At 31.2% G+C, this 16,166-nt stretch overlaps 1 protein-coding gene across 4 annotated transcripts in view; it reads left to right on the top strand.

Annotated features, from left to right (window-relative positions):
• Positions 1-16,166, top strand: part of LOC139986849 (uridine phosphorylase 1) — a 68,134-nt gene extending 51,968 nt beyond the window's left edge. For 3 of the 4 annotated variants that reach the window (XM_072002531.1, XM_072002530.1, XM_072002528.1), the window contains exons 2-6: positions 3,892-4,015; positions 9,490-9,651; positions 12,448-12,633; positions 13,023-13,355; positions 13,516-16,166. In XM_072002531.1, coding sequence (XP_071858632.1) covers positions 3,892-4,015; positions 9,490-9,651; positions 12,448-12,633; positions 13,023-13,355; positions 13,516-13,698 — 988 coding nt within the window. In that variant the 3' untranslated portion in view covers positions 13,699-16,166. Of the gene's footprint in view, positions 1-3,891; positions 4,016-8,416; positions 8,690-9,489; positions 9,652-12,447; positions 12,634-13,022; positions 13,356-13,515 lie in introns of those variants that run through there. The other variant, XM_072002532.1, reaches the window with a different exon arrangement.

Below are 16,166 nucleotides of genomic sequence, written 5' to 3'. Positions count from 1 at the left end.
ATATAATAAACTTTTTTAATTTAATTGATAAATTGAAAAACATGTTTATATTCATCCAAGATGACATTGCAAAAATTCTGTTATTAAATAGTATTCCAAACAGCTACGAAGATTTCAGGATTGCTATTGAAACCGACAAAGATTTTCCATGCTTAGATGAACTGAAAATAAGACTACTCCAAGAAGCGTCCGACAGAACACAAAACTGGCGGTTCCAGAAGAACCAGGGTGTTGAAAACAACACCAATTATAGTGGTAGTGGAATTGGACATACAATAAACGTCTCTACATATTCAGGAATTGTAACAAAAGACACAATACAGATCATCACACCTAGGGTTTCACATCAAGTACTTTATGAAGAAATTATTAATATTCTTAAGGATAAAGATTATCGTATCTTCACTCTTAGAAGACTAAGGGAATTGATTGAAGCAAAATATAACACAAATCTTAATGACAGAGAAGGAGAGATATATTTTTTAGTCATGCAATATATAAAGGCAAGTTCAGCTGGACAAGAGAGGTTGAGGCTGCTCAATAATGAAATGGTAATTGATAATAGGGAAGATGAAACAGAATCAGAATTAGATGATGAAGGGATACAAGAAAAATAATAAACAGTCAAGAGGAGTCTTGCGAGAAAAGTAACAAGTAAATATGAGAATAGAAGCTTTTATTTCTTTGGATGATAAATTTGTTTGTTATTTTTTCAATGATTGATTGACAACATACTTACTTGTTGCTTCTATCCACATAACTGGCTTAATCAAAAGATGCACAAAAAGTCAGGTACTATTAAAAAAATGAATTATGTTGATAAGAATGAATAATATCTTGCAATTTCCTTATTAAGCCTCCAAAAAAATGTATTATGTAAAATTACATAATAAATTTATTATTTCTCGAGATGCTTAATGTTTTAACACAAATTGTAGGAATTTAAAATTTAGAAGTCCCATTTTGGTTGGAATAATTTGTATTTATGTAAATTTTTTCAACTACATATATGTTATACAAATATATATACAAATACAAACATGTTTGTTGCAGTATGACATTGTTTTACCATACATATTTATATAATTCTGATGAACTTTGTTGTCCATAGTATCTGTTCTATTGAATGTTTGCTATATAACATTCTAACTTATGGATGTTATCAAACATATGTTCAATTGAATGGTGATCCATAAGTAGGAACCAACTATATTTGGTCAATGTTGTAAACAATATAAATGGCACACATTAAAACTACTTTCAATATAAAATTACACAAAATATTAAGAATATTGTATTGGAATTAAAAGTTAATATTTCAGTTTTTAAATATTAAAATGGGACAATTAGAATATTTAAGTAATCTCCATTGTATTGTATGAATATTTTTGCATGTTAGCTTAATTGAAGTAAAACATTGAACAAGCATTAATGTAAAACTATGAGCACACCTTATGTTAGCAAATTTTGCACAATAAACATTTATCTTATATATACTTAGTTTAATTTAATATGTATTAACTAAGAAGCAAATTATAATAAAAAATAAAGCTGCATGTTTGATAATATTTAAATTTCATTGTAATTTTTAGGATTAAATATTATACATGAAGTGTGTGTGTGTGTATAATATGTTATTTATAATTTCAATCTTCAATAAAGATTATGAACACACACACACACTTAAGCGAACAATCTGAGAATGAAAAAAAAGCTTAAGTTACTTTGGAGAATAGAATGTTAGATATCTCAAAGGTTCATGTATTATCGCTTGTAGACAGTATCTCGTAGAACAATGCTGTTGATAGTCGCACTGAATGATGCTATGATTGTTTTAAGGAGGTTTCTACGTTCTTGTATTAATCAGCATTGTTACCTTATATTTGTAACACAAGATTTAATATATACATCGCAGTATAACATATGAAAATTTTAAAGGTCTAAAATAAACATATAAGAATTATACATTGAAATGAATGTATAAATTAAAACTCCATCCAGTCAAATACAGGACATATATATATATATATATATATATATATATATATATATATATATATTGCTATATAACATTTTAACTTATGGATGTTATCAAACATATGTTCAATTGAATGGTGATTCATAAGTATATATATAATAATAAGTATACATATACATATATATATAATGGGAGCTGATTTTTATTCTTGCTTCGAGATACCTTCTTCTCAAATAAGAGATGAAATCGTCGTGTATCTGGTGTATGGTAAGAAATTTTCAGTTCTGCTTTATATGATACTCTAGAACATAGATTTCTGAAGTTCACGTTAAATATTCTACTATTACAGATTCGTTAAAAGAGTTGTATTCATCGATAATCGTCAGACGAACAGTTCAAATTCTATTCAGTTAAAAACCAGAATAACGAGAAAGATGAGAATCCTTATTTCTGTCTAGTTTCTCTCAGCTCGTAGATCCGTATGAAGACAAATTTAAATTGCTTATCAATCAACTCTCGACACAATTACGTTTTGATTAATCTTCGAGTAGCTCGCGAAAAATTACCAGTCTCGGAACTGGGTTCCGGCCCATAGAAGTTTGCGAAGCTTTGCTCTAGAAGTATGTAAGTTACTTATCGGATTTTGCTTGTATACGCGTCTTCTGAAACAGTTCTTCGAGTTTTTTAAAGTTCCAGAGAACCTGATTCAAAGCTCTTGTGGCCTGTTTCGATACACGTACGTACATGATTTTACATTATCTTAAAAGTATTGTACGTTCTGATGTAACTGAAGTAAATTCTTCAGATTTTAATGCCTATGAAGGTAAATATGGTAGTGGATATTTTTGTGGATATTTCCTTTCTTTTTAGAAGACTACGCATGAATTGTGCAAGTATCCTCCTTTATGACGTTGACGAGACAATATAAATAAGTATTCAAAGTTCATCTATGAATTATGATTATTAAATTCATTTTTGCGAGATTAATCATAGGAAGTGTACGTGTCTTATAATTATCAAAATATCAATTGTTCTTATGTAACATAGGTACTCGTTGAACTGAGTCGTTTAACGATAATGAAACATTCGTTGTCATTTTTGCAACGTGCAATCATCGCATCCGTTTTTGCATTGCTCATGCACAGATTGGCATGACGCGTTTCATATCATGAGAACTGAATAAAATTCTGCCATACGCAGTCATCGGTTTCCTCTTCGTCCTCGTTGTCAGGGGATGTGAGGATGAATATTCTGCTTGTAAAAAGAAGCTGGCAGGATTATGTTGAATTTACTTAAAAAAAAGGATATCAATGGAATTTTATTTTCGCTGCTCTTATCAGTTATAATCGATTCACTATTTTAAATTATAAAATGATAGAACAACATCAGTCCTATATATCAATAATTTATTTTTCAATGGGCAAGTTTTTATTTAAGATGCATAATAACTAACGTTAATATTATAAAATTATACCTTCCCAGTGGATTAAAAGATATAGTATAGTAAATAATAAATTTATAATAATATTGTGTAACATTGCAGAACCGAATTATATACCTATATAGTATCACATACATATGCTATATATATACCATGCACTAAACTACAAGTTATTACATATTATAATAATACGTAATTAATGCATACTATAATCGACAGAACTTTATTATAATACAAATAAACAAGTACGTAAATTTTTTATGAACAAAAGACAGTATAGTTATATCAAACATGTTGGTGTAATCGTAAACAATCAATCGATTAACTCGGTAAACTGTAACGCAGGTACATATTTTACACATGACAAAAATACATTTCTATTTACAAGACTTAAATAAATAAAAATTTTGATGTACAACGCATAAAGTTCTATATGTTTTTAACACGCTGTTCGCGTTTCGCATTTTTTTAGATATAGCGATGGATCTGTGCGACTTCGAAATCCAAACATCGAGCTCATGGATCAGGATATACTGTATCATCTTGCTCTGGGTAGCGGCTCCCACGATCTCGTTGAAATGTTTGGCGACGTTAAGGTAAATCAAAGTAGTAGAGCTCCTTTTTCTGTGGAAAGAACTTTTATCTTTAGTGGTCCTTTTTTTGTAAAAAGAACTTTGTTTTATCTATTGTAGAACTCTTTTTCCTGTAGAAAGCATTCTTTGACGTATAGTAAGACTTCTCTTTTTATAAGAAGGGCTCTGTAATGTAATATAATAGAACGTTTTTCTTTTAGAAAAAAAGCTTTTTAGTAGTACTCCTTTTTTTTGTAAAAAGAACTTTGTTTATGTATAGTAGAACTCCTTTTCCTATATAAGACACTCTTTGACGTATAGTGAGACTTCTCTTTTTATAAGAAGGGTTCTGTAATGTAATATAATAGAACGTTTTTCTTTTAGAAAAAAAGCTTTTTAGTAGTACTCTTTTTTTTTGTAAAAAGAACTTTGTTTATGTATAGTAGAACTCCTTTTCCTGTAGAAAACACTCCTTGACGTATAGTGAGACTTCTCCTTTTATAAGAAGAGCTCTGTAATATAATAATATAATATAATAGAAAATTTTTCTCCTAGAAAAAAAGCTTTTTTATATACAGTATAATTTATTGTATATGAACTACATTTGTAGAAACAGAATTATAGTTAGCACTGCATTAACTGTGTTCTTTCTGTCTTTCTTCTATTAAGTGCTTTACCATGTAATAGTAGATGTCCCTTGCGTAACAGTTTTTCTAATGAAAAATAAACGCAAAAAATTTTCTAAAACTTGTTACGTAAAGTTTTCATATTCGTGCTCTATTTTGATTTGTACGAAAAAGTTTCTATAATTCCTATAAAAGATGTGAACAAGTAGTTTTTTGCATATTGTCGTGTAACCTAAAAAATGTTACGTTATTAATTGTCTCAAAGATCGTTACATACTAATTACGTATTACGCATTCGATTCCCAGAAACATACTTTAATGTCAGTGCACCTTTAAACTCCTGACGCATATAGTTGAAACAATGCCAGAACATCGGTGCTTTCTAAAACATATTGAACTCATCTATAAATACATTGAGGCTTATTTCTCTCCTAAAGAAGTAGTTTTATAGTGTCACAACGACCTCAAAAACCATTTTTATTATTTTGTTTAAAACATATTTCGGTTCTTGTACCGCATACAGCTTCGAATATGTTTATGAACACAATTAATCTCATCAATTTCTTTCTCTATACTTGTGCGAACTCTTTCTTGGCTAATTGCAATGTTTATGTTTGGGTTCTATGTGCAGTATAGTAATCTCTATCAGTCGAGTTTTCAGAGATGAAGTATGACTAATTTCTGATAGTGGAATTTTCATTAACGTGGAATACTACCAATAACAATGAACTATGTATGTAAAAGTGCTGCAATGTGTATTTTCAAGCGTAAATTTACAATAACGTTCGGAACTACAATATGCGTGTTGTGCACGGTATTGTCGATGTATTACTATCTCTATTATCTATTTATAAATTTCTGCTCCATCGATCGTTAATTATCGGACTATCTTATCCACGATAAATTTTGTAATTTTCAGTGAATGTTAACGTTAGATATTAATAATATTCGTTATATTAGGGATGAAGCAAGTAGAGTTAACTAAATTTATATCTATCGCAAGGTATTGAAAATGATAATGAAAAACTTTGTAATTGCAAAATTTTACCAAAACATATATTTACGATGAAATTGGGAAACAAAGTACGTACAACGTGCAAGTGCAACAAAATGCAGCAATTATGATAGCAATAAATATGTATAAAGCAATATTTGTAAATCATTATTATAAATTATTATGAATCACTATTTTACATCTCTTTTTAGAAACAAATTTAAACAGGTTCGTTTAAAATTTATTTGATATAATTTTGATAAATTTCTTCTGCGCGTCCTTTCGCAAGTTATTCTAACTTTTTGTTTGCTTGGATTTTCAGAAACAATTCACTTTCATAAATGGCAAATGCTTCTGTGGCGGCCTCTTGTTATCTTGTCATCTATTGTTCCTGCTACGTATTGTGTATCGTTCGAGCTTACGCAGTTGCAGTTAATCTATTGATTTTTATTTCGCATTGCTATTACGATCAAGAAACAATTACATCATGTAATCGAATACCAGGTTTTTATCATACTTGTGTTATCAGGTGAACTTGTTAGCAATAATAAAGAGAGCCAAGAGCCGTGGCTCATAATAGATATACTTACCATATGTTTACATTGGCTACAAAATATTTTGGCACACTATCGTTTTTATTTTAGTATTTACATACTAACTAATTAGGACTAGGTGTACTAAATTTCACATCATTTAGTGCCACTATTTCCGCATGACCCTAAACATTCAAAAATATCAGAATGAAATATAGAATGAAATTCTGTAGAAATTCCAATGAAAAACGTTTCGTTGGAAAATGGATATGTGCCAATACTTTTCGTAGTCACTGTATTTTACATAAAAGAAACGAGCAAGGCTAAGTTTGAAAATTTGTATCTGAGAAATTTGTAAACATTCACGTTTTTAGTCATCTCGTTGCTAGGATTAGAGTTTTAACTTGGAAATGATGAAAACCTTACTGGCATCTCTCTGATTTCAAGTATCTGGTATATTTCCCTAATATTGATAAACATAAACAGTGATGTGTGTAATATTAGAGTGGTGCAATAAATGGCAATAATGTACTTTTAGCATGTAGTTGTAACATACTGCTGTATGTACACTTCATATACAGGACAGTTAACAATTATTAGTCCAACCTGTTTACTGCAGCGTTTTTTCACTAAGAGCATCTAAAATCACAGAATCCTACATTAATCCATAGACAAGTCAATTTTAGATCGATTTTAGTTCTAGCGAATGTAAATTAAATATGACACTCGTACAGAGCTGATCATGGCATTTGCTGTTTAGATAATTAGACAATTTTTCATAGAAGAAAAGATTATCTGTTATTTTAAACTGCATTATAAATATTGATATTAATAAATATCGATTGACTCGTCAATTTGACGCATTTCGAATTTCATGAGGAAAATTACACGAACCGTTTACATTTTTCTTCTAACATTTGTACTAACTTTTATCCATTTAACGAGACAAATATATATCGAAATTCATTTTCTTCAAAGTTTTCTAGGTGTTATGCGTTAATTTGACGCAATCGAAATGTCCATAAATCTAGCGTTAACGAGAAGAGTAATTTTTAAGCAAGAAAGTAAGGATTTCTTTCAGACTTCGATTTCTATTCTTCTTTTTTCCAGATTTCCTTGCAAGGGGCACAAATTTTCTGTCGATCGTCTCGTTAATCGATTTTCTTGATAATCCAGATTCTGTGGTAGTTAATTTTTAACGCAAATGAAGCAAAACATAAGAGCTAGAAGATTTTTTGATTATTATTAAAATTAAAAGCAAACTAACTTGTCCATCAGGTCTCAATTTCTTGGACGTAAGAATTTCTTCAGTTGCGGATATTTTCTATCGAAAAAATAAGTCATATGATGTTAATGGTTAGAAGAATGGACGTGAATGATGAAATTAACTTATCTCTCCTAATCTGTTATTTCATAATCCCAAATATTTCTGGTTAAGAGGTGACTCGTGATATGTTAACAGGTCACTAAATAACTCGTTATTTGTGACAGGACCAAAAAGATTTGTCTCGTTCATCGTCGGTTAACGTTTAAATAAACGTTGAATTTCTTTTCGAGCTTTCCTCTCGTAGCTTCCAAATGAATCATGTTTGAGATATGGGCGCAACATTTACGTCGCGTATATTATTACGCCATTTAACGTGCCACGAGCACGCATTCTTTTTATCGCGATCTCTTTCACGCTATCAGTGAAGCCGAGTTTACATAATGTATTCACGTTCAATGAAGGTATCAATGAAGGGTATGCCATTAAAAAAAAGTACAATGTTTCGTGACCTAAATAGAACAATAGGGGAAACTTCCATGCGTGTGCATCGGCTACACAGACAGCGGTGGTAATCCTCGAGGTATTATTTTGTACGTTGCTCGGCAACTGTTGTACACTGTCGAATTCTATGTTCCATTTAGAGAAAAGAGCAATTCCACTGTTGCAAATTACAAACAGCATCGGAGGAACGTGCTCCGTTGGTTTTGTTTAAGTAATTCGACGTGGGAAATAATTATTTAATTCTTCGATGCTCCATTCTGTCTTGTATATTTGATTATATTCGTTATATATATATATTTGTATATTTGATTGAAAATTTGTATTTTTCTTCATAATAATAAAATGTAATTGTTTTAGATTTTTGCAAGCTACGTCTACTAGCTATAGCACTATAACACCTATGGCAGCTTGAGAGCTACGCATGAAAAAATATTTTCCATCATCTTTCTTAAAGTACCTGTCCTTTCTGACTCTTGCACCTGTAGGATGTGACAATTGCGTGATATACACGTATAGTGATTCACGGAAGTATTTCGGTGCTTGTTAATTTGCTCCAAAACTGAGCAAAGTAAATTAATCGTTAAAAGATTAATTTTTGTTACTTGTAATACCTGATACGTTAATGTGTAAAAATTTATGGTATAAAATGAACGTATGTATAGGATATTTTAAGTCCATAATCTACGTGAAGCATCAAAGTTTCTTTCATTAAAAATAAAACTCTCTAGAAGTGACTACACATAGCCTGAAGGTCAGATGAAAGCATCGTGGCACAGAGTATGTTAAATAATTAGAAATGCTACATATTTTTAATTGAATATGACACGAGAAAGAGCATTATTATGAGACACTATAAGAAGGAAATATTTCTCCATACCTCACGGCTATAAAACAATACAGTACAACAGAATTCCATTTATTTGAACTTGATAGGGAGCAGACATAATAAAAGTTCATTTATTCTTTCTATTTATCACTTCTCATTCGAATAATCTGAATTAATATTCAAATTAGTGGATTCATTTAAACGAGCATTAATTATGTTCCAATAAATACAGTTTAGATAAATGGAGGGAGAAAATTGGAACCACTACAAGAGATTTATCTGTGGATAATGTATTTAAAATATTAAACTAAATATTAAAAGCACTGTAAGTGGTAAAATTGAGAAATTTTGATTTTGGTTTGATTGGAAAATTCTACGTACCAATGAGAATGCCCTAGTATTTAACTTAAATTTTATTTTTTAAATAATTTCAGTGCAATTTCCCTTTCTAAATAGTTATCAACAACGCTGAAAGATAGTGTAACAGCTTCACCTCTATAGAAGATAATATAGCTGCTAATAGACATTGGTTAATGCCCTTTTTACTTTTGTAATGGAACATCGAGCTTTCTTTACAGCTAAGAAGTGGTGCATACAGGCTTTTCTACAGATACACTTTTCTTCTTCACGAAATTGGATCGTGTTAATGCAGAAGATTTCTTTTTCTTCTGAAAAGCTTGTCTTCTGCCACTTGCAATGTTTTTTACAAGCGTTCTTCAATTATGTAATTAATTCTATAACTCTGTTACAGTTCGTGTGCATGGGAGGAACACCAAAGCGTATGGAAGACTTTGCTCACTTCATAATGAAGGAAATAGGTCACAAGCTTCCGGCAGGGACGACACTCCTTGATATTAGCCAGTATTCATATCGTTACTCTATGTATAAAGTCGGACCAGTCCTTTCTATTAGCGTGAGTATACTTGACATTACGTTTATCCTTCGAAAATTATTCCTTTAGGAATTTTTCATATTCACGAGACTACGGATTTTCATGTATTTGTGGGGAATTTTAAGCTGCAAATTGCATTAATATACATTGTAAAATAATACATATACATAGTAACAGATACATAAAATATCCAAAGTAAAATATTTATTATAATATTTATTAGGCGAAGCAAATATTCGCTTACAAGTAATTTATGAATAATTAATGAAGATAACAAATCGCTGGAAATACGTCACACTTTATTTTTTATTTTTACTTCAAATCACGTTTTTTCAGATTTGAATATCGTCTTTGCACCATGGCTTACAGTAAACAACGTAAATCAAGAATTTTTAAAATCTGTTAAGACTGGATATTTACACCATCGTGCGATCTGAATTTAATTAAATTGGAACGCTTCAGCCTCTCTCGAGGGCAGAACAGGACGTAGGTGAAATTGAAAAGCTTATTGAAACTAAATGAAATATGCCTTCAACGTATTTGCTCGCGGTTAACTTGGATTCGATTTAATCAGAATTGTATTTCCAAGATCAGATAGAATATGCATACGACCAGCTTATGTAATGAGAAAACGTTGAGCAACGAATGTTGAAGATTATTTTCTATAGGCTGGAAGGTAGCTACTTTCGAACAAATTTATCCAATTGATGCAGTAAATATCAACATTTATCGTGAGATAAATGTTAGAATCGCCTGATTTTAAATTACCTGGAATATATCTCACATTGTGGAAAATACAAATTAAATCACTTTTCAAAGATAATTTGGGACATAACAAAATTAAATGAAGTACATAAGAGTATTTAAAATTATTTCCCAAATAGTATAGAATTCTGTGCTTGTGCTTAAGTTTATGATATTAATATAGTTGCACAATTAATAATTTGGCCCGTGATGTGTTCAAAATTATTCTGAAAATAATGCAGAATATTTTATTTCAATTTAATTTTCTGATATTAATATATTCAGATGTTACACGATTGATGTGTATGTATATATGTATGTATTGTTGGAAAGATGGTCTTCTTCATCGACATGTTAGAAGCGAGATAAAACAAAAAATATTCTATGATCTTACGAAATATTTAGTATTATTAGTATATCGTAGTATAGTATATTTAGTATCATTAGTAAATATTAAATATTAGTAATATGAGGAAATATTTCATTAATTAAATATCTTATCCCAATCGCCTCAGTTATTGGTTACTAATTGGTTACTATTGGTACACTAAAGTGTACAGTTTTAGCTTTAAATTACATTCTAATTATAAACGAGGCATAAGCTTTGCATAATTGCGATAACAGTTTCTGGTTTCAAGAATGCTTTAAAAGTAAATTAATCGAAATTGAATAGTTTTAACTTTGAAATAAATTGCTTGAAGAGAACAAGCCTCTTTCCTGTTTAACGCAAAGTAAGAAAGAACACTGCAATAATTTATAATTAAATTCGGTACTTTGTGAACTTTATAAACTTTATCTGGGTACGTTATTTCAATTACTCTCAATCTAATTGTGCTTTCTGTTATTCTTAACAAAACAAAGATGTTAATATGTCTGATTTCTCGTTTTGACTTCGTATTAAAGTTTTCCTTAAAACATAAAAGTATTCTTACTTGTTAAAACAAAGTAAATGTCAAAGCGTAATAATTCAGAGATCGTAGCTGAGCTAATTGACTTCTTAATTAACTCACTCCGTCGAAAGTCTGTAAGGAGTTTTTTTAAAAAAGAGCCTTTGGCAAATAATAGTTGCGTGAGTATTATACCTCCTAGTCAAATGGTTGAATTGTTATGAAATTTTTATCCATCTCGTAAATAGGAAGAAGAAGAAAATTCTCTAAGACTGATTACAATTATCAATGCAAACGTAGCTAATATTAAAACACTGGAACTAAAACATCAACGTAGTTTGCTCGGTTCACCGCTTTATCTTAAGTGTGCTTTTCTCAGGAAAGCTTCTTAATTATTGACACGAATAAAAATCGACTGATTAGAAATTTCAAAGCTAACAATTCCAAACAAGATACGACATGTGCGTTTCGTTCGACGAACAACCGTAATAGTAAGCCGTAATAGGAATCATTGGTCAGCAACAAGTCGCACGTTCGAGCATAAAGCAACATCGAGATTCCAGTAGAAGGGAGAACGTCTAGTCGATCATACAAGCTTCTCTTCTCCTATGAGTTTCTCCATGCACCAGTTACTCGGCTGGTCGAGCAAACTATTTTTTATCGACGCTTTGTGCAAATCATCCGTGTGACGCGACAACACGTCAAACGACGCGAGAAACACAAAAGAAGTTGCGTAGCCATAGAGAAGTTCATCCTCGCAAGTGGTGCGAAAAGAAGTTGCGCCACTTTATTGAGTTACCATGACTGGACGGCAAAGTTCAGAACTTTTTCATTCTTTTCAGCGTTTTAAATTTAGAAGACCGTCTAAAAGAGGATCTAGGGAACACACAGAAATTTGTTCCACCAGAGGCTACAAAATATAATAAATCAATAATAAAATAATAAATATAATAAAATCAAAAAATTAACAAAAATCAATGGAGTATTGTCTCGCTAGCTGTCGTTGGACATTTACACGTCCTCGTTCGCATTTTCACCGACTATACGCGGTCTAAGTACCTGCCATAAATTGTTCCAACTCTGAGTAATGCTATGTGGCATCGACGATTCTTAAAAATATGAACATAAATATAAAAGAAAGAAATATTGTCGATAGGAGGAGAAATATAGGAAATTTTCTGTTTAGCATGGAATGGGCATGCCGTCGGTTGGAATTTTGCTTCACGAAATGATCAAGCTGATGTACCACGCGAAAGTGAAGGATCCGATATTCTTCAGGATTGGTACTTGTGGTGGGATCGGCCTTGAAGGCGGTACCGTGGTAATTTCCGAGGAAGCAGTCGATGGAATGCTGAAGTCGTACTTGGAAGTGGTAAGAAATTCTTGTGGAATCCGGCATGTAACCATTCCGACTGTTCTTGCTTTCTTTTTCCCTGTTCTTAGCTTTGCAATCCTCACGCTTCGATCAAGCGAATGACTCGTCTTATCTTGGTTGAAACGCGTTGTTCAAACTTCCAACCTTTTCCAAAGTATAGATGGTTATAAAACATAATCTATAATTCCATCAACGACTAATTAACAACTAATAGCAAAATAGCAACTAATTTCATTAACATTAAAAGTTCCTTGATCGTAGATTGTTCAAATGAGTAGGAAATCTATTTTTTTATAAACTTCTATAAGCTTTCTGCTTCTTCCTTTGCTTTCATGCATTTAAAGTCGCGTCCAGCTCTGACTGTTCCTTTTTACTTTTGTTTTTAGCCTGTGCTCGGCAAAGTGGTGAGGAGGCCCGCTAAGTTAGACCGACAACTAGCTCGCGATCTAAAGGCTCTAGCACACCGTGACGATCCTTATGATACCGTAATTGGTAAAACGATGTGTACCGACGATTTCTACGAAGGACAGGGGCGTATGGACGGTGCATTCTGTGAATTCACGGAAAACGATAAGATGGATTACTTAAACAAGCTGCACAAAGCTGGCGTAGTGAATATAGAGATGGAGAGTCTATCGTTTGGAGCACTCACACATCTAGCGGGCATTAAGTCTGCTGTCGTCTGCGTAACATTGCTAGATCGATTCAAAGGCGATCAGGTAGATTTTCATAATTTTTATACTTAGAACGTACCGTTGGAGATTTATAAAATTTCCATGAAAAATTACGAATTGGTCGACATGATATACATATGCTCGTAGTTTCAGCGTTAGGATCTGTTATTGATCGTTTGTGCTAAATTGACCATTGTCTGTGTAGGTGCTGGCACCGAAAGAAGTCCTGAATGAATGGCAAATAAGACCACAACAATTAGTCGCACGCTATATAACGAGATATCTTCAACGAAAAGGCCGCCTTTCCTTAGATGGCCACGGATCAATGTGTGTAAAAAGCCCGCGTCGGTTCAAACTGGTGCAACAGGAATCTGAAAACTACGATTAAATTCGAGATGGTCCGACACTAAAGGAATTGTCACGAAAATCTGTTATGGAGCTTGTTAACAGATGAATGTACTGTTAAAATACAATGAAAAAGCACGCATTAGTTGATTCTACTAACGATTAGCTTATTGATCGGGCGTCGTTTCTTTATATACATTCAAGTCACAAATATTATTGTTAGTAAGAAAAAAACGAAAGAAAGATGTTCTTTCTTATTTTTTATAAATTAAATTATTATTTAATTTTTTTTGTGTGTAGGTTTTACGTACAAAGTATTTCTTAAAAAATTAAAATCTCGATTACCATATGCGTTATAAACATACTTTTGTAAATCTTGTGTATTTAATTATCAATGTCGAGTTATTAATGAAATTTGACATATAAAACGAACTGTTATTTCACATATTACGCTGTTACTTCAGCGTCGTAGAAAGTTTCCTAACGTGTTTCTTTGGTATTATGTCATTTTCTAAGTTTCCAACACTGCGTACCTATGTGTCGTTGTAGTATTTAATGTAAAATTTGTAAGTTGCACTTAAGTTACACGATAGTTACAAAGGAAAAGTTCAAAGAGTCACAAACCTCATCAGTTTCGCTGCACATTATGGTGCTGTGATCCAAGTACAAAGCAGCAAGGTATTAAAAAATATAATTACCAAAGTACATTATGTACATTGGTAATGACCACACTTGGCCACATATCTATTGTCCGTGTATTTTCTGAAAGTTTTATTTCAGACTGCGATTATAATTATATGCGAAGACATATGAAGAAGTTTAACATTTATCGACCAAGAGAGCTTTACGTTTTAATTACGGAAAATATCATGTAAATCTTGAAAAATTTTGTACACGATGTGCTGAAGTTCTACAACGGATCTATGAATGATTTATTGTAGTCCTGTGGTGCTCGCAGTTTTATTAATTATGAAATTGATTAAGAACGAAACTGCAAATTCCTTTAGCTATGTTTTAAGGACGTATGAAATATCTTACTCGATAATGTTAAGATTCTGTGTATTAGTAGTTGATTAGAAATTTAGCAGCACATTCCACATAGTTAAATAAAAGCATGCTTTCGTTCAGCTGACGTTTGTGATGCGATTGAGGTTCTTTTACATATATGTATACCATATATTATGGGCGTATATATAAAGACAACCTCGGCATTCAAGATTCAATCGAGACTGGATTAAGAATTCAAAAATAAAAAGAAACAGATATAGTAACAAAATTTCTGTCATTATTTTCGTTTTATTCTTTGGAACTTTGCTTCCTAGTGCCAAACAATACATTTGAAGAATAATTTATTTTAATAAAATTCTTAATCCTGTTTCAACGTTATAACTAGTTGAAGTTCTATGACTAATAAACACGTTAAAATAGTTGGTCACAAACCAGTTACGATTATCTCAACGCAAGAAAAAAGCAGATACGGACACTCCGTAAGAAGTTTAAATAGAAAAATAAATGTAGTTAACGTTTTTAATTAGTAGCTATATTCGCAAGAATTCCATGTTATATATATTTTTAAGGTGTGTATGTGTTTTTGTATTAATATAAATTTGTTGATTGAAGGATATGTCGACTCTTGTTCTGGAATAAAAGTAAGAAGTCGGCAAATTAAACTAGATATTTACGAAACGTCTAAACGTAATCAATCACTGCATTATTATATACTATTGTAACGATGATTTTTAAAGGTTTATTATAAACGTAAAGTATCTTACTTATTTTCTGGAAATAAGAGTTTAGTATTAGGCTTTAGTAGTATCATAAAATTTTTCATTGCTTTCATACGTACTAAATATTTTGTTAACGGAAATAAAACATAATGGCAATTATTTTCGGTTTCTTGAAGTGATGGAATGACGAATAGGAAATATTCAAAGATTTTTAGTCTGTGTTCTCATGAACTCTGGATTCTCTAAATGTGTTCAACGAAAAACATTTCTGGAACGGACAAACCTTATATTTCTTGTAAATGGTTGACGAAAGTTTATTTTAGACTTTTTTCTAAACTTTTAACATCATGAAAAGTTGGATGAATTTTTTATGCAAAAACACTACCACGCGCTAAATGTACCGAATTTTAAGTAAATCATGTCAACTAATAGTAGATTATATTAATTAATAAATGTATTATTCATGGTGTTCATTCTTTTATAAATTTATGTATGGTTGTAGTAAAATTAATTTTATGTTTTTTATTTAATTACTGCTGCAGCAAACCGTATATTTTAAAGCCATAAAAATCTTAGAAAGATTTAAATTTTCTTTTTATAATACTTTTGAACTACAATCGTTCAAACGATTGAACGCTAATGTTCGCTGATTGGGAAAAAGAAACTAACGCATTAGCACTTATAACATTGTATCACATGGTACGCACAATTGCCCGTTTAATGTTTATTGTATAACTTTGCATAAGAGTTCGTCGTAATTGTTAAATAAAAATTGTTGGTGTTA

The sequence above is a fragment of the Bombus fervidus genome, chromosome 4, assembly GCF_041682495.2.
Source record: "Bombus fervidus isolate BK054 chromosome 4, iyBomFerv1, whole genome shotgun sequence".
In the NCBI taxonomy this organism is placed as follows: domain Eukaryota; kingdom Metazoa; phylum Arthropoda; class Insecta; order Hymenoptera; family Apidae; genus Bombus; species Bombus fervidus.
Note: the sequence above shows the minus strand (reverse complement) of the source record. Positions and strands in the feature narration are given on the sequence as shown.